This window comes from Eleutherodactylus coqui, chromosome 10 (assembly GCF_035609145.1).
Source record: "Eleutherodactylus coqui strain aEleCoq1 chromosome 10, aEleCoq1.hap1, whole genome shotgun sequence".
NCBI classification, from domain to species: Eukaryota; Metazoa; Chordata; class Amphibia; order Anura; family Eleutherodactylidae; genus Eleutherodactylus; species Eleutherodactylus coqui.
The window spans coordinates 117,422,353-117,444,966 of record NC_089846.1 but is presented as its reverse complement, the minus strand read 5'-3'; the positions used below and the strand labels follow the sequence as shown (position 1 = coordinate 117,444,966).

The window sequence follows — 22,614 nt, the reverse complement described above, 5'->3', positions numbered from 1 at the left end:
GTTACGCCACTGAAAAGCACGATAACTTAATTTATGGTGCTTGCAATTGATGATAGGTCCACTTTACATTTGGCTTAGGGCAAAGTGTAAAGGCCCATTTACATGCAAGGACAATCTTTCAAGCAATTGAAAGATTGAAAGTTTTAGTGATCGGTTTGCATAAAGTGTTAATGGGCACTAATATCCATTAGCACTTTATAATCTTCATTTGCATTTAAATGAGCCTGTGGGAGCTGTTTGCAAATCCCAGCATGTGGTCTGACCTCTGCACACAGCTCCATTGTTCTGACATGGGCTGTCCGCTGAATATAATTTAATTCCTGACTCCTGTGCAGAACACAGCGTGCGGTCCCTGTTATCCACTCTCCGGCTAAACTATGCATTTTATAGTAAGCTCACCCTAAAATCATCATACAGCTGAAAAATAAACAATGGCGGCATTAACACGCAACAATTATCACTCATATGCTATCGTTTGAACTAATTTTGAGCAATAATCGTTGCGTGTAAATGGGCCTTTACAGTCACCGTGATTGTGTTCTACTTCAGCTCTAGTAACAGACACCACTACATGTCTCCCCATTCTAGCCTAGCAGAGGGGACTGTCCAAGATACTGGTTAGTCCCATTCTGCATTTTCCTGGATTCATCAGAAAATCAGTTACCAAAAGTTGGCCAAAAGTTCAGCTTCACTTTAATTAATGCCATCCTTTATGATGCGGAGAGGGAGGAGCCGTCTTCTTTCTAATTTTAGGAGGGGTGCGGCGTGAGCTTATAAATTCACATTGCAATTAAACTTTTACTCATATTGTTTTACGGTCTTCAGATTTTCGGAGATTTACTTATACATAAAAGTAAGAATATCACAGAACAATTCATCTACCCGACTCCAGATGTCTCAGAGTTCAGAGACGGTAACAACAGAGAGAGACACAAATATCTACACAAGGGGCTCCACGGGGAAGTGCTTATATTTAATGCGCTATTTTTATATAGTGAAAAGCCTTGGTTTTCCATTACACTGGTAATGTCCCATTGTGTGAATCCCCATGCTGAGTCTTTCAGTGGCCACATGTTACTTTGTTGGACGCAGCAGGGCATACCTCCAATATAGTAGAAACTGCCCGAGAAGCGTTGAAGAGTTGTAGTAAGAAGATGCCCACAATGCATCGGTAGCGCTCCTACTCTTCGCGTTCGCATGCAAGCTGACATAAAAGGAGAAGTTGTAGAACCCAATAAATCAATGGAACATGCCAGCTATAATGTGCATTCTATTATCGCTGTAATAGCCAGCATAGCACTTTTCACAGAAAATGGAGAAATGTTCTTTATTTATATGTATGTGTTAAAAAGGCATTTGGAAAAGAAAAAGTATCCGAATCCAGTATTTACGTCTTTAAGGAAAGACGTCAATGAAAAATCAGCTGTCACGTCGTGTTTGTATGTGAGATATGGGGAAAAGTTTGTACTTTCTGGATCTGCTGTTACAGTATGGTTTCTACATTGTAATACCCTGTTTCCCTGAAAATAAGACATACCCTGAAAATAAGACATAGCATGATTTTACAGAATTTTTGAGGATGCAAAATGATTTTTCAGGCTTTTTGAGGATGCTTGAAATATAAGCCCTACTCCAAAATTATGCCCTGCTAACAGTTAATTTAAAAGGTCAATTTAAATAGTGTCCAGGCAGCTATACATGTAAAAAAGTTTAACCTTTTTGAACAAAAATTTATATAAGACACTGTCTTATTTTCAGGGAAACACGGTAGCTTGTAGCTGTTGCCTCCGTGACTCACGTTGGGAAAGATGATAACCACATGTTAAAGGCGTTTACCCACCAGTAGGAACCGAAAAAATTCAGTTAGTACACACTTTGGAATTTCATAAAACAAAGAGGATTTATTGAACAGCTCCTGGTGCAAGCAGTATGGCGACGCTTCAGGCACGCACCCTTTAAGAGCGAGAGTAGGCTGGAATAGGGATACAAAGTCGCCTCCGCACTCCAATGTGCACTTCATATAATAAGATTACACCTGGTCTGCTTAAAAATGTTTTACTTTTTAGTATACATGTACACCTTACATCTATTCCTGCCCTATGGCTGGCGCAGGCTATGAAGATCATCCCTCGCCATTTGCAGCGGGAGGCAGCTTTGACTGACAGCGGGGATCAGTTAGAATACCGATCAGCGCAGTTAACCTTCCTACATGCACCGAGCAATGCTGATTATGGCATGTAAAGGATGATGGTGACGTCATCGACACTCCGCCATGTAATTGTGATTAGCGATAATGCATTGCAGTAAAGGAGTACTGCAATGTATTATTAGTGTGGTCATAGCCATGCAGGTTTAACCCTTTCCAATCCAATTTAGGATTCAGGTTTTCCTAAAGGGCTTCCTCTTTTTGCTGCTATACAACGGTGCCATCTGCTGGCTAAAGCCAGTGTGTGTGTACCAGAGAGGCTCCGACAGCGGTGTGGCTGGCAATAGACGGAAAGAATACCCTGTCGGACGTCTTCTGACATCGGAGCTGTACAAGCTTCAATCAGAATGTAGGAACACATCAGACAGTGGATTGGAAAAGGTTAAGTCACCTAGAGGGACATAAAAAATATAAAGAAATAAAAATGATTAAAAAAAAAAAGTTAAAAAGAAAACACCTTTGCTGCGCACTTTCCTTCTTTGTTTAAAAAAAAAATTGAGAACGCTTGTTTGGTATCATCGACTTCATAACGAGCTGTTCAATAAATTGAACATACTTTTTATCCTGCATGCCAAATGCTATAGAAAAAAAGGGATCAAAGAAAGTGACCAAAAAAGAATTATGTATCCCAAAATTGTACCAATAAAAACGACAGCTTGATGCGCAAAAAAACAAATCCTCACAGAGCTCCGCTGACGGAAAAAAAAATATAAAGTCCTGAAAATGCGACGATACAAAAAAATAATTATTTTCCAATAAAAGGATTTTCATTGGGCAAGAATGAAAAACCTAAAAAAAATATGTTTTTATGTATATAATTTTGGGATTATCCAGCCCGCGGAAAAAAATCATCATGTCATTTGTGTCGTACGATTGAGACTACCTACACACGGGCCCGTGAAACTCGGCCCGATATTGCACTCGTGATTTACCCGCAATTTTCAGGTAAAAGTGCCTCGCATCGCATCTGTGAAATTCTAATCTACTCACGCGCGTTTCACGCACAATAGAGGATTGGAAGCGTTTTCCATTGATTTCAATGGGAAACTTTGCATCGCACTCGGAATGCTCATCACACGGCATGTGAGGTCTCATTGAAATCAATGGGCGATGCGTTCTGTGGAACACTAAGAAATCGCTCACGTATAAAAGACTCCATTCAAAAGAATAGGGTTCATAATCGCGCGAGATTTGTGCGACTCGCATCGCACAAATCTCGCATAAGTTTCACAGACGTGTGAAAGCAGCTTAAGGGCTTATTCAGACGACCGTATATCGGCCGAGTATTCACACCCGGCCGATATACGGTGTCCCTCTCTGCAGGGGGAGGAGGCTGGAAGATCCGGGAGCAGTGCACTGAGCTCCCGCCCCCTCTCCGCCCCTCTGCACTATTTACAATGGGAGGGGCAGGATGGGGCGGGGCTAAGTCTCGGAACTTAGCTCCACCTCTGTCTTGCCCCCTCTCATTGCGAATAGAGCAGAGGGGCGGAGAGGGGGCAGGAGCTCAGTGTACTGCTCCCGGCTCTTCCAGGCTCCTCCCCCTGTAGAGAGGGACGCCGTATATCAGCCAGGCGTGAATACCCGGCCGATATACAGTCGTCTGAATAAGCCCTAAGATTGTAAAAAAAAAAAACCCAACAGAATTGATGAGTATTTTTCTCTTTCTTTCTTTTTTCTCCCAAAAAAATTCATAAAAATTATACAATGCATTATATGTACCCAAAAATAGTACCAATAAAAACTACAGCTTGCCACGCAAAAAACAAGCCCTCATACGGCCATGTTGAAGCACAAATAAAAAAAAAAGTTATGGCTTTTAAAAAGTAGAGAAGAAAATACCCCAAAATGCGTCTAAAATAGGGGTTAAATGTAGCAAAAACAAACCACCCTATAATAGCTGCAATCGGAGAACTTCCATGTTTAGACCAGCTAAAGTTATTATGTGTTAATGAGAAGGAACGCCGTTGAATAGCGAGTAGTAACATTTTCGAACACCATTGCCGTCGCTAGGACTTTTCTCGTTTCTTTCCGAAGCCGGCTGACAGCTTTATTACTGAAGGTAAGTACCTGACGGCTGTAACAACAAAGACGAGACAATTCTCCTAAAAGTATATGGTGATATGGATCTGACAATTAGGATGATGGGATTGCTGTGACATTGGCTTCTGGTATACATTCAGTGTGATATGGAGCTGACAGTCTCCTCTGAGTGTGACAATGCTGATACCAACCCGCAGAATGTAGCAGTGCTCATTGCCTTCCCTCATTTCAGAGCTACTGTCTAGAATGTGACGCTGATTCCGGGTAATGGTTTGGCGCTCCAGGCTGATTTTAGCCTTCTCTAAAAATAGCCATAGATAAAAATAAATTGAATTGTCATCTATACGGTCTGGAAATAGCAACTCCGGGCACTTTCCAAAAAAATCAATGTTCTGAAGATTGAATTTGTGTTTCTGTTTCTTAGGCCCTGGATGGGTTTCTAATTGCGTTGAACACGGACGGCATGATAATCTATGTTTCGGACAGCGTTTCGTCTCTTCTGGGTCATTTACCGGTAAGTTATGGCATTTAACAATCTAGTTAGGTAGGTAGATAGATTCAGTAGATCCCTGCAGGTGAAATGAAGTATTACATATGAATGGGCTACATAGCTGCATTAAGTCCTCCAGAGCAGACGTTTGTCTTTGCTTTTGGCTGTGGATGCTCAGGACCAACCTCTATAACTTACATGTAAGCTAATAGGACAAATAGACTGGAGTTGTCCTAATGTGGCCAAAACGTAACCCCCTAACAGTCACATTAACATTTGTAAAACCCTCCCTACAATTTTTTATTTCTATTCTAGATTTTTGAATTATTGATTCATGTAAATAAATTTGGCATAGTTGTCTAAAAGGGTTGTCTAGTTATAAACCATTGACGGCTCATCCTCAGGATAGGTCGATAGTAGATCAGTAGTGGTCTGTCATCTGGGAGCCCTGCCAAATAGTGGTTCTCTGGACCATTGTACTTGTGCGCCTAGTTAATTTCAGTAGGAAGTAGACAGCTCCGTTCTCACTGCAGTGGCCAGGCTTGGTATTACAGGTTAAGTTCCCATTCGCTTCAATGGAATTGTGGCTTGCAATACCAATCCTGGCCACTGCAGTAAGAAAGAAGCTGTCTGCTTCCTGCAGAAATGAGCTCAGTAAAGGAGCACGTAGACCCAGAAAATAGTTGATCAGTGGAGGTGCTAGGTGACAGATCCTAGTCTAAGTCAATGTTAATCTTTTAGTGACTTAACTAATTTTAGCTTAGGGCTTATTTACACGAGTGTATATTGGCCGGCGTTTTCACAGCTGGACGATATAGGCTTCCATCTAAGTAGTCCCCCCTTCCCTCCCCCTCACCGGCTCTCTGTCTCTCTCCTCCACTCCGCCATTTGCAATGGGAGTAGGCGGAATGGGGTGGAGCTAAGATCTGCTCTGTCCCGCCCACTCCAATTGCTGGCTATGGACAAGGGGAGGGGCAGGAGCTTAGCTCTGCCCCCATCCCGCCTACTCCCATTGCAAACTGCTCAGAGGGGAGGAAAGAGGCAGAGAGTTGGTGAGGGGTAGGGAAGGGGGGGCTTGCTCAGATGAAAGCGTATATCAGCCAGCCGTGAAAACGCCAGCCGATATACGCTCATGTAAATTAGCCGTCAGTCACATGAACGTATTTACGCAGCATATTACACACTTAACATTTGCGCGCACAATACACCGTGAATGAACCCATTGATTTCAATGGGTTCATTCACATAAATGTATTTTGCTTGTTCACAAAATTCGCAGCATGCCCTATATTCCTGCGCAGGTAAAGAGCACATATTGAGCTAATTGCACTAATTGCCCGTTTTAATTAATGGGAGCATGGTTGTGTGTTTTTTGCACACGCTTTCCCTTCTGTGTTCAGTGGTCATAGACTTTTAATTACTTTATCAGTGTAGTTCTATAAAACCTTGTATCTTGCGGGATGAGTTCCAGTTATTATAGGATCCATTTTCAGGTACATATAATGTATTGGATAACTTTCATTAACTTTTTGGTGTTAGGTAATGGAAAAAAAGCATTTTGGGGATTGATGTTTAAGGTGCTCACAGGGTGCTATGAGTTGTGACAGATGAGGTTTCCTCCCTACTGAACATGACAAAGTATCTTTTTGTACCAGTCAGATTTGGTGGACCAAAGTATATTTAACTTCCTGCCGGAGCGGGAACACGGTGAAGTGGCTCCACGTATACTTATGACAGAACCAATCACTTCAGAGTTTTTCAACAGTAAGTCAACGTCTATTAGATCATGATGTATGAGATTGTTGTTCTTGTATAGGATATAACTAGAGATGAGCGAGCCTGCTGGGATAAGGCAGTTACTTGAGCCTCGCTCTTCTCGAGTAACTGCATTGTCGTCCGAGCCTGCTCGGACGGGGGGAGAGAGATCTCTCTCTCCCAACCCCCACCCCCCACTAACCCCTGCTCACCCCCGCCGCCCCCCCCCCCCCCCAAGCCTGCTCAGACAAGAATACAGTTACTCGAGAAGAGCGAGGTGCAAGTAACTGCCTTATCCGAGCGTGCTCGCTCATCTCTAGATATAACCCATACAGGTCTGATGCCTAAAAACAGACGTATTATTGGATGTTATGGTTTAGGATATTGCATATAATGAGTGATAGTGTAGCCACAGCCCTGGTGGTCTAGGGGGGTCGAGCAGTTTATAGGTAATCTCTTGTGGTTTACGGTGGCTCTTTTGTTACACTCAGGTCAGTTTAAAGGGCTACACCAGCAAAAACACATTTACCATCACAACCCCCTCACCTGATCTGCAGTTTGACATACAGTCTACTTTGTATTATGCAGTCACTTCCAAGCAGTGCAGCCCCCCTGTCTGATACTTATCAGGCACTATCTTGATGCTAAGAATACATGAGCAGCTAGAGACTGTACCATTTCTGCTGCAGAGAAAACATGGACATTACCTTCTATATTCACCTAAATAAGCTACAGAGTATAACTATACAGTCAGGAGGATGAGCTGTGATCCCCTCTATTATAACTGTGTGACAGAAAATGTATTATCATCATCAGTAATGTGACAGGAAAATCTGCATCCTCCTCTAGGCAGTTTCTTTGGTGGGGATTATGTAATAGCATCACACAGACTGAGAAATTGACTAGAAACTGAACACATAACCCCAAGTATACCTGAGCTGGTCAGAATTGATATCCTATGAGCATCAGAGAAGGAGGCTGGGAGTTTCAGATAGAAAGAAATAACTGAATAAGTTAACGCTAGCCCACTTATACATAACGGGGGGATGGCTACATAAAAATGAAAAAAAAAAAATGTATAAAAATCACCGGATTGGCCCTTTTATAACTTGGCTAGTGAGATGGGCTGAGAGGGGTACAAAATAGACCCCTGACATGAAGCACGCCTGTATTTTGGCCACTGTGAGTCTTTTCATATCATTCTAGCTCCTAATTTCGATCTATGGTAATTTTGGAATCTATGGGGAAAAAGTCAAAATAAAAGTGCAATAAAGTTTATATGTAGAGATGAGCGAGCGTACTCGGATAAGCACTAGTCGCTCGAGTAATTTGCTTTATCCGAGTATCGCTGTGCTCGGGTCTGAAGATTCGGGTGCCGCTGCGGCTGACAGGTGAGTCGCAGCGGGGAGCAGGGGAGAGCGGGCGGGAGAGAAGGAGAGAAAGATCTCCCCTCCGTTCCTCCCCGCTCTCCCCTGCAGCTCCCCGCTCCGTGCCGGCACCCGAATCTTCAGGGACGAGCACAGCGATACTCAGATAAAGCAAATTACTCGAGCGAGTAGTGCTTTTCCGAGTACGCTCGCTCATCTCTATTTAGGAAGCATTTATGACATTTTATCAAGTCAGGAAAGGAGAGGGACAGAATTTCTAGGGCACATTTTTATGAGGTTGTTAAGTTGCACCATTTTAAGTATGTGCAGAATATGTGGTTCATTAAATCTGCTTCCCAGTAAAATCAAAGTAAGTCATGAAACAACATATTTGTATGAAGAATGTATTTCCTAGTTTTATGAAGTGGGCAATAGGCTTCCATGTAATTAGCGGTGTCAGAACGGGCTGCTGGTACTCATTCTCTTCTGTTTAAATCCCATTTTCAGATGAAAAGCAAGTGGAGTTTTGCTGTCATTTAGCAAGAGGAAGGCTCGACCTCAATGAGCTTCCGACTTACGAATATGTCAAATTTGTTGTAGATTTTAAGTTTTTTACACATGGTGAGTATGGCAGCTTTTCTTCTATAACATCCAATGAACATGTGCAATATATATCCATATTTACTGGTTTATTATATAACGCAACCCACTTTTTGTATATTGTTGATCATTGCATGCATGATGCCGGTGCCTGTAGCTATATGCTGTGAGGCTTTATAAAGCCTTTATCTATTATTGTCTATCCTCTTGGTCAGGTTTGAATGTCCTTACCTTCTGTGCATCTGTACTGATGAGATAATGCTTATATTGTATGTTACTGGTGATGAGTATCCAGCAGCATTATATATACACATATATATAGTCCTGTACACAGCGCCACCTAGAGATCAACACTGCAGCGCGCTGCTGCACTGACCTGACTCCTTAAAGGGGTTGTCCCGCGCCGAAACGGGTTGTTTTTTTCTTCAACCCCCCCCCCCCCCCCGTTCGCCGCGAGACAACCCCGATGCAGGGGTTAAAAAAAAAAACCAGAGAGCGCTTACCTGAATCCCCGCGCTCCGGTGACTTACTTACCTGATGAAGATGGCCGCGGGGATCTTCTCACTCGGTGGACCGCAGGGCTTCTGTGCGGTCCATTGCCGATTCCAGCCTCCTGATTGGCTGGAATCGGCACGTGACGGGGCGGAGCTACACGGAGCCGGCATCCAGCACGAGCAACCCCATTGAAAAAAGAAGAAGACCGGGACTGCGCAAGCGCGGCTAATTTGGCCATTAGACGGCGAAAATTAGTCGGCTCCATGGAAACGAGGACGCTAGCAACGGAGCAGGTAAGTAAAAAACTTTTTATAACTTCTGTATGGCTCATAATTAATGCACAATGTACATTACAAAGTGCATTAATATGGCCATACAGAAGTGTATAGACCCACTTGCTGCCGCGGGACAACCCCTTTAAGGACATGTAGCGTTTACTACTATAAAGGTCTTCTCCTGACATATTGGGTCGATGTGCTAGAAAGCGTGTTATAATATATGTAGAAGTATACATTGTCCTATCAAAAGTAAGTGGACACCTGAGCAAGAATCAAAAGTAATATTTATTTCCATATGTTAGTACATAGTGGGGCTACTTTGGCCCTAATGACATCGGACACTCTCTGTGGCATACTTTCGAATAACGTATGATACACTTCAGCTGGTATTTCCCTCCATTCATCCTGCAAACATCTGGTGAGTTCTCTCAGAGAAGATGGGCACTATTCTTATTTCTTGACCCAAAGTTCCAGTTCATCCCAAAGAGGTTCAGTAGGGTTCGGGTCAGGACTCTGTGCAGCCAGTCCAATTGTGGAAGATCCATACCCTCAAATTGACGTAAAACAGTGGTGGATTTGTGACAAGGCTCCTTGTCTTGTTGAAAGAAGGGCTGACCATTCCTAGAGTATTGCCACATTGTCGGCAGCATAATATTGGTAAGGTACACCTTAGTGTTCATGGTTCTTGCCACTACAAGCAACAGACTGAAACCATGCCACCCATGCCACCCACAGATCTTAACGGAATCACTGCTGTACTTAACTGCTGGCACAACACACTCAGGTAAGAGACGTTCCCCAGACGTCCTCCACACCCATTTATGAGTTGAAGATTGAGTAGTGTGATTCATCACTCCATAGAATGTTCTTCCATTGCTCAACTGTCCAATGACAACGCTCCTTGCTCCACTGTAGACGAGCCAATGCATCTTCTTTGAGAGAACTCACAAGACATTTTCAGGATGAATTGAGGGAAATACCAGCTGAACTGTATCAGACATTAGTAGAAAATATGCCACGAAGAGTATCCAATGTCATTAGGGCCAAAGGAGCCCCCATTAGGTACCAACTTATATAAATAAATACTTTTTTTGATTCTTGCTCAGGCGTCACATTACTTTGGTAAGGTAGTGTATCTTGTGTTCCCATTGGAGAATAACCAGTTAACTCCAAGTACCTGAATACATAATTATAATAAACAACAATGTCTCTGTAACCTTTTCGAAAATAGCGAAATACAACTATCTTCCAATTAACCTTATGCCGGATCTCTCCAACCAAGTATACATATTCAACATGTTAATTAACTGCAGAACATTGTAACGGTGACTAATATGTCACTATTTCTTATGCCAACGTGAGTAATTTTGGTATTGTGCTAATTCAACATGCACAGAAAACATCTCATTACAAGGAAGATTTGTTGTTTTTGAGGGGCTTTTATTCTTAGCGCTGACAAAAGTTTTAGCTCATCAGTAGTTGGGTTGCCAATTCTGTATGCAAATTAGATATTTAAAAAAAATAGATGGGGCCCTCGTATGCATCATCGTATATCAGCTTACAGAGGAACATCGCCGTCATACATATACAATCTGATCTCCGCATCCAGCCTATCAGCATGGAAGTGATCATTTTAACCGTTTCCGCATAGTACTTATTGCGATGACTGTTCATCTTGCTGTGTTAGTCAAAGCAACACTTTGTATCTACTAATGTCCCCCGACTATGTATCTAGGCGTGCCAGCATTATCCATAGTAAAAGTGGCGACCAGATGCTTTATAAACATAACACACATGCCATTTCCATTATACAATATAATTGATCAGTCCGTGTTTCAGAACGAGCCAACTTTACACAATATATTAGTATACAAGGTGAAGCAAAAGTCCGGACACACCCATTTAACTGGTCTAATGAGGAAATTGACTTCCATTGTGTATCAAAAAGTATTAATTGGGAGGAGGGAGGTTGCATTTTATGGTGGAGAAGACTTTTTCGGCGGCCATTTTGAACTTTGCCATATTGAATGCAGCATAGGTTCCTGAGTAAATTCTAGCAAGACTGATGTATCACATGACCCCCTTCCTATTTGAAAAACCTGAGCTGAATTGAATGCGATGGAGTTCAAAGTGTCTGCTGGAAATATCTCCTCCACCAAACAATGCAGCCTAGCTTCCAATTAATACGTTCATACATTATTAATCAATTATTTCATTATTACGCAGTTAAATAGGTGTGTCCAAACTTTTGCCTCACCCTGTATATGATCAGTTAGGGCCATCATGCACTCCGGTGTTATAGGGAAAACAAAGACGCTGACATTTAAGTATTGGAATATTATTTCCCCTGAGTCACAGCATTAAAGATTCTGTCCTTTATTGAATGTTTCAAGTGCACAAAGTGTGCCGCTATGATAAGATCATGTCATGTTATGTGTTTACCTGAATTGCTGACAGAAGGATACTTGTGTTCTGATCAGTACAAAAATCTCATCTTAAGATATGCTGATGTGGCTACCTGTCTGATTTTGTTATAGTGCCTACATCATCATATAATGGCTTTGAGTCAGCTGTTGCAAGGGCGTTCCGGTCAGCTACGGAAGAGCAGATATGTCTTGTAGCTACAGTCCGACTTGTCACTCCACAGTTTCTGAAGGTGAGTACAATAACAGTTTTAAAATACAAGGGTGAGTAAGAAATTATCTGCAGTCTGCCTGGAGAATTTATTTTCATCAACTTTCAGAAGAGACTAATTCATTATTTTTCGACTTAATTTCCCCGCTATCAGCCCACTTGGTCCATCTGCCAACAAGCCTTTGTATTCCCTCATTAAAAAATGTTTTAGTCTGAACTGCGAGCTACGAAGGCACCGCTGTGTTCACCTCTTCATCAGACATGAATATTTGTCCTCTTAGGGCTTCTTTCAGGCGACCAAACAGGTGACAGTCTGATAGGGCAAGATGAGGGCTGTAGGGAGGGTGCTTTAATACCTCAAAGCAAAGTCTTGGGAGAGTTTCGACAGTATGGGGATGCGGCTGATACGTGTGCGACCTTCCTTGAACTTCTCTATCCAGTCATACACACTTCTTCGCAACGAAACACTTTCTCCATATTGTGCACAAAGTCTTTGATAAAAATTGGCAACAGATACACCCTCAGACCACAAAAAACGAACCACTGTCCGCTCCGCTGCTCTTCTTTCATGCAAATCACAAGTTAGGAATGCCATTTTTTCTTGCACTGCAATCGCTACATGTTCAAACCTGCACGGCAGTGACTGGGGAGCCGGTGAACTACAACGGAAAGTGTTGATGAGACAGTACGGCCAACAGAAGTTTTAATATAACTGGAGTGCGGATAATTTTTGACTCACGCTCGTATGTTCCAGCTGTGGTGGGACAAGGTGTTTTGTTACCCCTGACACCAACTCCTTACTGCTAGCTCTGTTCATGAGAGTATCCTTCAGTGAGAACATAAGTCATTGGCACGTCTCCCTAATATATATTCCCCCTGTATTTGCCTACATAACCAGTGTCTGGCAGAGAGGGCACCGATAGACTGTATTTACTCAGGCCATTTTACTTTGCGATTTTTGGGGATTGCGAGATGAACAAAACTTGTACGGAAATAGAACACATTTTTGTAAATGGGTCTTTTTATATGTGTGATTTTTTGCACCAATGCTATGAGATGGCGTTTGCAGCATGTCCTATTTTGAGGCAATATCACCCGTTATTTCATATAGGAGACAAAATCTCATTGTGCTTGTATGGCTACACGGTGCACCCTTAGTACTTGTTCTAATATATAGGTAACCCAGACATGCTAAACACAGTGTACACTTTGTACTTGCTCTAACATATAGGGGACCCAGACATGACTACACAGTGCACCCTTAGTACTTGTCCTAATATATAGGGGACCCAGACATGGCTACACAGTGCACCCTTAGTGCTTGTTCTAATATATAGGGGACCCAGACATGACTACACAGGGCACCCTTAGTACTTGTCCTAATATATAGGGACCCAGACATGACTACACAGGGCACCCTTAGTACTTGTCCTAATATATAGGGACCCAGACATGGTTACACAGTGCACCCTTAGTACTTGTCCTAATATATAGTGGACCAGACATGACTACACAGTGCACCCTTAGTACTTGTCCTAATATACAGGGGACCCAGACATGGCTACACAGGGCACCCTTAGTACTGTTCTAACATATAGGGGACCAGACATGGCTACACAGTGCACCCTTAGTACTTGTCCTAACATATAGGGACCCAGACATGACTACACAGGGCACCCTTAGTACTTGTCCTAATATATAGGGGACCCAGACATGACTACACAGGGCACCCTTAGTACTTGTCCTAATATATAGGGACCCAGACATGACTACACATTGCACCCTTAGTACTTGTCCTAATATATAGGGACCCAGACATGACTACACAGTGCACCCTTACTACTTGTTCTAATATATAGGTGACAAGACATGGCTACACAGGGCACCCTTAGTACTTGTCCTAATATATAGGGACCCAGACATGGTTACACAGTGCACCCTTAGTACTTGTCCTAATATATAGTGGACCAGACATGACTACACAGTGCACCCTTAGTACTTGTCCTAATATACAGGGGACCCAGACATGGCTACACAGTGCACCCTTAGTACTTGTCCTAATATACAGGGGACCCAGACATGGCTACACAGGGCACCCTTAGTACTGTTCTAACATATAGGGGACCAGACATGGCTACACAGTGCACCCTTAGTACTTGTCCTAATATACAGGGGACCCAGACATGGCTACACAGGCACCCTTAGTACTGTTCTAACATATAGGGGACCAAGACATGGCTACACAGTGCACCCTTAGTACTTGTCCTAATATACAGGGGACCCAGACATGGCTACACAGGGCACCCTTAGTACTGTTCTAACATATAGGGGACCAGACATGGCTACACAGTGCACCCTTAGTACTGTCCTAACATATAGGGTACCCAGACATGACTACACAGTGTACACTTAGTACTTGTCCAAATATATGTATAAAAGTAAATGTTGGTACAACATAGATGACCAAAACTCTGGTCTCGCCTGTTGAAATATTTAGCTGCCTGGATCCAGAAGAAGGAAATATATAAACATTATACTAATGGTAGGGGAAAAAATATTCTCTACTCACCAATGATATTCAGATTTCTACCTGGTTCTCCTGGATGTGGGGATAGAACACAAAGGCCCATACTAATGTGGCCCCATACTATTGTGGCCCCATACTAATGTTGGGGATTATTCTAAATAGGGAAAGTATTTCTACACAGGATATAGTGGGGGGTTGACATAACAAAATTCCATTATTTCACATACAAGCCTATAAAATGAGGCAAAGTGATGTTCTTTAGGGACCGTATCCAAAGAGTTGTCCTTCCTGGTTAGTCGTCTATATAGCTTCTGATCTTATTTTCTGGACTCCTCCAATCTGGCACATTATGTGGAATTTGAAAGTAATGACATTACAGAGACACATTCACTGCTTTTTGTTGAGCGTCCTTCACAATTCTAGTCGGTTTCTTTGTTTAATCCATTTCATTGTGTTTTTTACCTTTATGTAGCTCTTTTAGGATGTGTTGTTATAACAGATATCAGCCTTGCTACAATGCAATGGATTATCATCTTGTCTGTGTCTTCCTGTTCCCAGGAGCTGTGCAACATAGAAGAGCCTTGTGAAGAATTTACATCGAGGCACAGTTTAGAGTGGAAATTTCTCTTTTTAGACCATAGGTAAATATTTAAAGTTTAGCGTAAAAATAATTTCCTCCTCCGGGACCCACAAGGCGAAGCAAATCACTTCCCAAAATCTGAAAGCTTTCTGTAGAAATTGGGATTTCTATCTAAAGTGCAGACTATTGTAAAACACATGCCATGCAGTAATATTGTAGAGCGTGATGAAAAACTAATGATATGGATTGTCTACACTGGCATCTTGTGATGCTCAGTATATACAGATGTGGGTTTCTCCTGGCTCTACATATCCCTAGATGTGTGGAACGTGTTGACCAGTTGTGAAGAAGAAACATGGTTTTGTGCATTGCACCCCGTTGTGGGTTTTGCTAGCATATTGCAAGAATGCATTGGATTTGTATGGTGAGAAAGACAGGCTTGTTCATAGAGAAGGAAATAGATTTGTGCGGCAGTGGTACATTTATAAAGATTAAAGGGGTTGTCTAATTGTAAACTATTGATTGGTCTATCAGCAGGATAGGTCATCAGTTAATAGATCAATAGGGGTCAGTTGCTAAGAACGCTCGCCAATTAGCTGTTTGCTGGACCATGTGTACTTGTGCGCTGAGCTGATTTCTGCAGGAAGTAGACGGCTGTGTTCTCACTGCAGTGGCCAGGCTTGGTATTGCAGGCACAGCTTGCATTAAAGTGAATGAGAACTTGGCCTGCGATACCAAGCCTGGCCACTGCAGTAGGAACAGAGCTGTCTGCTTCCTGCAGATTTCAGCTCACTATGCAATAATGGGGAGCAAAAAAAAATTGTCCTGCAACTGGACAATCCATTTAAAGAGTCACAAAACAGAACCTATACAGTATATTAAGATTACTCGGATGAAAGATTAAAAACACGTTTCACCCATGAAAGATGCAAAAAAAAGTTCCGTCATGCTACAATACTCCTATTGATTACATTAGAGCAGCACAGTCAAGATTGATAACTGCAATATCTGGAGAACGGAGCATTCTGGAAATAAACAGCTTATGGGTGGGTGCACTATTTTGCAATTTCAAACACATTGAAATAGGATTCCCAGATGGAAATACCCCTTTAAGGATCATTCATGACACAATCCTTTAATGCTTACAGGCTATAGGACCTTTCCTCCCTTCACTTCTGTATTGAGGAAGGGAAAAATACCCGAGTGATTATCTGCTTTAATAGTATGGACCAGAACCTAGGTTCACTCACTTCTGACACCATTTGCCGGGGAAGAAGTGTGTGTGTGTGTGTGGTGGGGGGGGGGTCTGAATTTCCATTCCTTATGTGGCAGGTTTATTATTACTATGTCAGCGCAGCAAGCCCAGGAGATTTTCCTGAGGTAATTCGAATTGGCAAGCGTGTGCAGTGGCACAATAACTGTGTGCTGACCAGCATTTCAGCACTAGAGCTGTCCACGGAAATCTTCCAGGGTTTAACTGCATGGTCAGTGCAGCAGGCCCTGGAGATTTTCCAGGCGTGCCACTAAAGCGCTTAAAGGGATGTCAAAATGACATTCCCATGCTGAGGTTACTGACCATGCTTTACATGGTCAGCCATTCACTTGTATGGTTAGACATGGTTTCTCCAACAGCCAATCGTTGTGGGTTTAGGAAGCCAGCTGCAAGGCTAGAAACCAATCACAGGGTAGACTTCTTTTTAAGTAGGGGCTGCCTTCATGACACAACCCTTAGAACTGATTCATTGCTAGGAATGAAGACAGACAGGCTTATCTAAATGTAGTAACACCTATAAAAGGCCATCGTTGGAGTTGTTCTTTGGTTTCCAACAACTTGTTGTATACACAGCTAGAGTTTAGGATTTATTTCACTTTGGAAATTGTTATATCAGATGTATCCCTAGTTCCAAATTTTAGGATTCTTCATAAAATAGGGCTTATATAGCTGTAGATGACATACTGTGCACTTTCACGTCCCTCTTTACAGAAACCTGGAAGTGTGTGAAAGAAATAATCCGACTGTAGATTGAATTACTGACTAGCCACAGGGTTTAGCCTTTGGTTTGGGATTAGAAAGGAGATTAAGTCCTGTGTGATCTGCCTGTATAAACTACATATACAGCTGTGATTCTTCTTCACAAAATACTGTATGTTTTGCATTCTGGGTTTGCGGTTGTATTCAACTGTGTGAATATTCATGAGTATGTATTGTTGAGCAAACCGAACCTGTAGAAGCCTGTTTGCTAAAAGTTGCGTTTGGCATGAATACGAACCAAGCTTTTAGCAATGTTTTACCTGAAACAGGGTTCTACTGATTCAGTTCACTCAACACTAGTCCTGAACACTGGTGTATAACACTGTCTGAGGGCCATAAAAGCCTTGTATACCACTCAGAATGTAATACCGTACAAAGCTCTTATGGCTCTTAGTGTTGTACACCAGCAGTAGGGTGTTTTGGTGAACTTTTGGTTTGTTTTGAACTAATTTGGAATGAACTGAACTTTTTGCTAAATTTTGCTAAAAGTTCGGATACACAAGCCCCCGAACCTTGGGCGGCTCGTCTCTGTCGAACCCACTTCAATAAGAAAAGAAAGAGAAAGAAGAAGAAGGAAAAATAATATTTTCCTTCTCCTTTTTTAGTCTTTTTCATTTTTTTTTTGTTTTTCATTAAATGTGCCTTAAAAACAGCTCAAAAACACTTAGATGCAATTCTAAGTGATCTAAGAGTGTTCTACAGGGCTTTTATGGCTCTTAGACAGTGTCAAACACCAGTTTTAGGGAAAATGGTGAAATTCTAAATTCAGACTAATTTGGACTGAACCAAACTTTTCAAAAATGTGCTTATCACTAGTTTTGGCCACTAGCGCCTTTGCAGACTGATATTGATGGTTTATCTTAAGGATAAGCCATCAATATTGTAGTTCCAGGAAACCTGGAAAAGGAGTTCTTGGAGTTTTCCACCCTGAATACAACAGACATGTGAATACAATCTGTAATACATAAATTAGAAAATAACTTTGTAATAAGAAATGAGCGAGCACACTCGGTACGGTCAGTTCCTCGAGCGAGCATCGCTCTTTTTTAGAATAACTGCCTTCTCCTCCGAGCGTACTCGTGGGGGCAGCGGGGGTGAGCAGCAGGCGGTAGCGGGGGGGGGGGGGGGGAGAGATCTCTCTCACTCTCCCCCCCACTCCCCTCCGCTCTCCCCCCACTGCCCCCACGAGTACGCTCGGAGGAGAAGGCAGTTACTCGAGAAGAGCGATGCTCGCTCGAGGAACTGACCGTACCGAGTGTGCTCGCTCATCTCTATTTGTAATGTATTTGTAAAGTAGGATCAAAATTGTATGTAGGAAAGAGAGATAATGTATTCCACATGTCTTCTGCTTTAGATGTCCTGTGATATTCCCCATTTGAATTCTTTGGCCCCTCCATTCAAAGTCTATGGAACTACCAAAGAAAAGCCAAGTATAGAGCCTGGCTATCTATGGCAGCCCCATAGAGTGTGAATAGAGCAGCAGAGCACAAACTTGACCATCACTCCATTCAGGAGACATGGGAGTCCCCGTTCTCATGATTATTCCTAGTGGTTAGACCCCTAGTGATCAGAGACTTATCACATGTCCTGTGGTTAGGTGACACATTTTAATTCTGTGAAAACCCCTGCAATAGTAAATCAGATTTAATATTGACTAAAGAAGACCTGATGTTCAGACCTGGTATGAACTAGACCAATTCTGATTCGAACTACAAGCAAGTCATTGGCTCCTAGTTAAGTTTCCTCCTACAGGATGCTGCAGAGATCGCAGATTTTAGGTGGAGCATTGTATTCTATGGTAGTCTAGCAACCACTGCTGCGCCCATTAACAGCACTAATGTATCATTTCAGGGCTCCACCTATAATTGGCTATTTACCCTTTGAAGTGCTGGGAACATCAGGGTATGACTACTACCATGCAGATGACCTGGAGCTGCTAGCAAGGTGCCATGTTCACTGTGAGTTATACCTTCATTACTTTGTTTCTTAGAACTCCCAGAAGACTGCGACACATTTAATTATGGGGTAACCTCAAAGTAAACTTAGCATTTGGGCATTGTCAAGTATTTCTGACTCCCATACCACAACATATCTTTTCAGCCATTAGTAGAACACAGTGTCGGGTAGCATTTCTTTTTTTTTTTTAAGGAACGCTCATTGGGCATTTTATACATCGCAATACAAAAAGAAAGGAGAGATTCATCAGTAGCATTTAGGAGAGATTCATCAGTAGCATTTCACAATGATAGGCCTGTTAGCAGGGGTGTAACTAAAGGCTCAGGGGCCCTGGTGCAAAAGCTGAACTGGGGCCCCCCTCTATCTCTATCTGTACCCGTACCCATACCTAAACCATGCTACACAAAGGCATGACTTGAAGCTTCTGGGCCCCAATGCAAAACCTGTAACAGGGCCCCCAACTATAATGCTTTATTCATAGTACTGGGCTCCCTATATGGAGAAGAGAGGCCTCATGGGCCCCTTAAGGCTCCTGGGCCCGGGTGCAACCGCATCCCCTGCACCCTCTATAGTTACGCCCCTGCCTGTTAGGATTCGTCAATCCCTCAACATCTGAGATACCCTTTTATTTTTATCTCCCCCTTTAAATCAAAATAAAGTACAAGACAACAACAAAAACAAAAAAAAGTACAAACATACTAAAACTCTAACTTTACCCACAGTACAGTCAACAGTATAGCGGACATTCAGTCTTCATACAGATACTAAAGGCCAAAAGGAAAAAAAGTTCTTAAATTTCCCAAGAAGAATTAGTTAGGCCTATTTGATGCAATGTTAGGGCATTCTACCCACTGACTCCATGTCTTATCAAATTTGGCCGGGCAACCTCGAGCCACGTATGTCAATTTATATAGAGGGGTAACACTATTTATCTTGCGCAGCCAGGCAACCTTACTGGGTTTTTTGGGATGCTTTCCAGTTGAGCAATGTTACTTTTTTAGCATAGAACAGCAGTGGTTTATATAAGATGCGTGTTGTTGCGTCAACCGGAATGTCTTCCACAAGGCCAAAATGGCATTTAGGGTGTAAGATACGCGGGGTTCCCAAATTCGTTTCCATAAACTCATGAATATCTCGCCAGTAAGTCTGCAAGATGTGACACTCCCAGAACAAGTGCATGATTGTACCCATGCCTGTCAGACATCTAGGACAGACCGCCTCAGGGGATAGGCCCATAGCATGCAAGTGTGCAGGAGTGTAATAGATACTATGAAGGAACTTAACTTGTACTAGCCTATCTTTAGTGTTGATTAGGGGGAACCCGGAGGTCGGCCAAGAGGCCACTCCAGTCGTCCAAGTCCAGGTCTGGTATATCTGAGTCCCATTTCTCAAGGGTTTTGTCCCTCAGTGGAGTTAGGCTACATGTCAACTGCCTATAAAAGCTGGAGAGCGGCTTCAGAAGATTGGCCATCTGGGCCAAGTCCTCTAGCCTGGTCAGGGCAAAGGGGATGCTCAGACCCCCAAATTGGGCTCCAATGGCATGTCGGAGTTGGAAGTATCTAAAGAGGGAATTATTGGGAAGGCCCAGGTAGCATTTCTAAAGCCAACCATATTTATGCGTTATGGCAGATGGATAAGTTTAGATAGAAAGAAAAGTATCAAAATGTATACTATGAGTAACCCCTAATCTTAGTAAGACAAATCAATTCAAAAATCACTGCCATTGGCTATACTTACCGATATACTGATACAAAGATACACAAGGCCAGGTATACACCACTTCCAAATAGAAGGCAGACAGTCAAATTGCATTATGGGGGAGGTAGCACAGGTCTACCATATATTGGGGTGGTGGCGGGGGGGGGCAGCTGTTTACTATTATACTAGCACATAGATAAAGCATACCAAGTGTGCCAAGTCCCAATTATACGTGTAGTGCACCTTGCAGGCTTACAATCTATTAATGATACCTCATATGATAAATCCTGTCGGACGGTCCTGCACCCCTTCCCTGGGAGCTTGCTTCTATACCTGCACTGTATGAGTATACTAGTAGGTACGGCTGCTAGCAGTGATTTTTTTTTACCCCAAATCTAAACAGCCTAATGTTATAGGAAATTATATATCGCCACATCTGTAAGAACCCATAATATAAAATATGAACTTATTTATCCAGCGTGGTAAATTCCATTAAAAAAATAAATAAAAAAGAGAGTGCCAAAATTTGTTAATCTCGATTCGACAAAAAATGAATAAAAAATTATAAAAGGACATATATATCTCAAAATGGTAGGAGTTGTCCTGCAAAAATCCAAACCCTCATATAGCCCCCTACCAGGAGAAATGCAAACTGGTCTGGTCCTGGAATGTGACGACACATAAAAAGTCTTTTTATAAAAAAAAAAGTGTTTATGGGGTTACTCACACGAGCGTATATCAGCCGCCGTTTTCACGGCCGACCGATATACGCCACCATCCGATGCATTGGATTCCAATGCATCAGAACACACAGGCGTGTTCCCCGACTGGGAAAAGATAGCCCTAGAACAATCTTCCTGGCTGGACTATGGCTGCTGCCATAGACTCCTATTGGAGACAATGACAGCAGCCGGAGAAGGGAAGTGGGAGGGACTTTAGCGGCGTGACTACTAAACTCCCTCCCCCTTCTCTCCTCCTCTCTCCTCCCCTTTGGCTGTTTGCAATGGGAGGGGGCGGGGTCCCATTGTTGGCTGCGGACAAGAGGCAGAGAGGGGTGAGCTTAGCTCCGCCCCCCAACCTGACCCCTCCCACTGTAAACAGCCAGAGGCGAGGAGAGAGGAGGTGAGCTGGTGAGGGGGAGACAGCTTAGCAAAGCGTATCTTGGCCAGCCGTGAAAATACCGGCTGATATACGCTTGTGTGAATAAGCCCTAAGCCCGGCTTCACGTGAGCGTAAGCACAATTGCGCACACTTTAGCGCAACTTTTTTGCACTATGAACGAGTCTTTTTTGGCATGCATCTGCATATTTTACTGTACTTTTCCCACCCACAGGGCTTGTTCATTTACACGCGGCAAACAAACGCACTGATAGAAATATCTAATTAGTTCCAGATGTGTTATTTTTCCAGCGGAATCGCTCCGCGTTTCACACATCTTGTTGCGTACGTCACTCATATTTGCGTACCCCCTATTGACTTCTATGAAAACCCTTGGGGTGCAAATGCGCAGAAAGATAGGGCACGTTTTATCATTTTTTAATTTTTTTTTGCGTAGCCGACTATGTGCTATCATCAATGGGTTTTGAAATCAATGGGTTGTATTCACTGCTTATTGGGCGTGCAAATACATGCATGTGGAGGAGCCCTAAGTACTTGATATTGCTTCCTATAAAAACTAGAACTTTAAAAGATCTAATACAGCTACATTGGCCAAAAAATAGAAAAGTTATGAGACCTGGAACAGAAAAAGAGAAATAACTGGTTCTTACAGCTAAAATGAGGGGTGTCATGAAGGGGTTAAAAATGCACTTAAGGCAATTAAATTCTGCGCCAAATATATTTAAATGAGACCTAAATTAAGAATCTACAATTTAAAAAAGTGACATTTGCAGGAGGGTTTTTTCCCAAATTTCATGTGAGTGTGAGGGGTTAATAACGTCCTTTTTATGCTATGTT

General features: G+C 42.6%; 1 protein-coding gene across 1 annotated transcript in view; it reads left to right on the top strand.

The window, feature by feature from the left end:
- PASD1 (PAS domain containing repressor 1) overlaps positions 1-22,614 on the top strand; it is a 141,198-nt gene that overhangs the window by 96,963 nt on the left and 21,621 nt on the right. The window contains exons 6-11 of the mRNA XM_066581775.1: positions 4,671-4,760; positions 6,392-6,500; positions 8,366-8,479; positions 11,769-11,887; positions 14,951-15,033; positions 18,856-18,962. Coding sequence (XP_066437872.1) covers positions 4,671-4,760; positions 6,392-6,500; positions 8,366-8,479; positions 11,769-11,887; positions 14,951-15,033; positions 18,856-18,962 — 622 coding nt within the window. The remainder of the gene's footprint in view (positions 1-4,670; positions 4,761-6,391; positions 6,501-8,365; positions 8,480-11,768; positions 11,888-14,950; positions 15,034-18,855; positions 18,963-22,614) is intronic.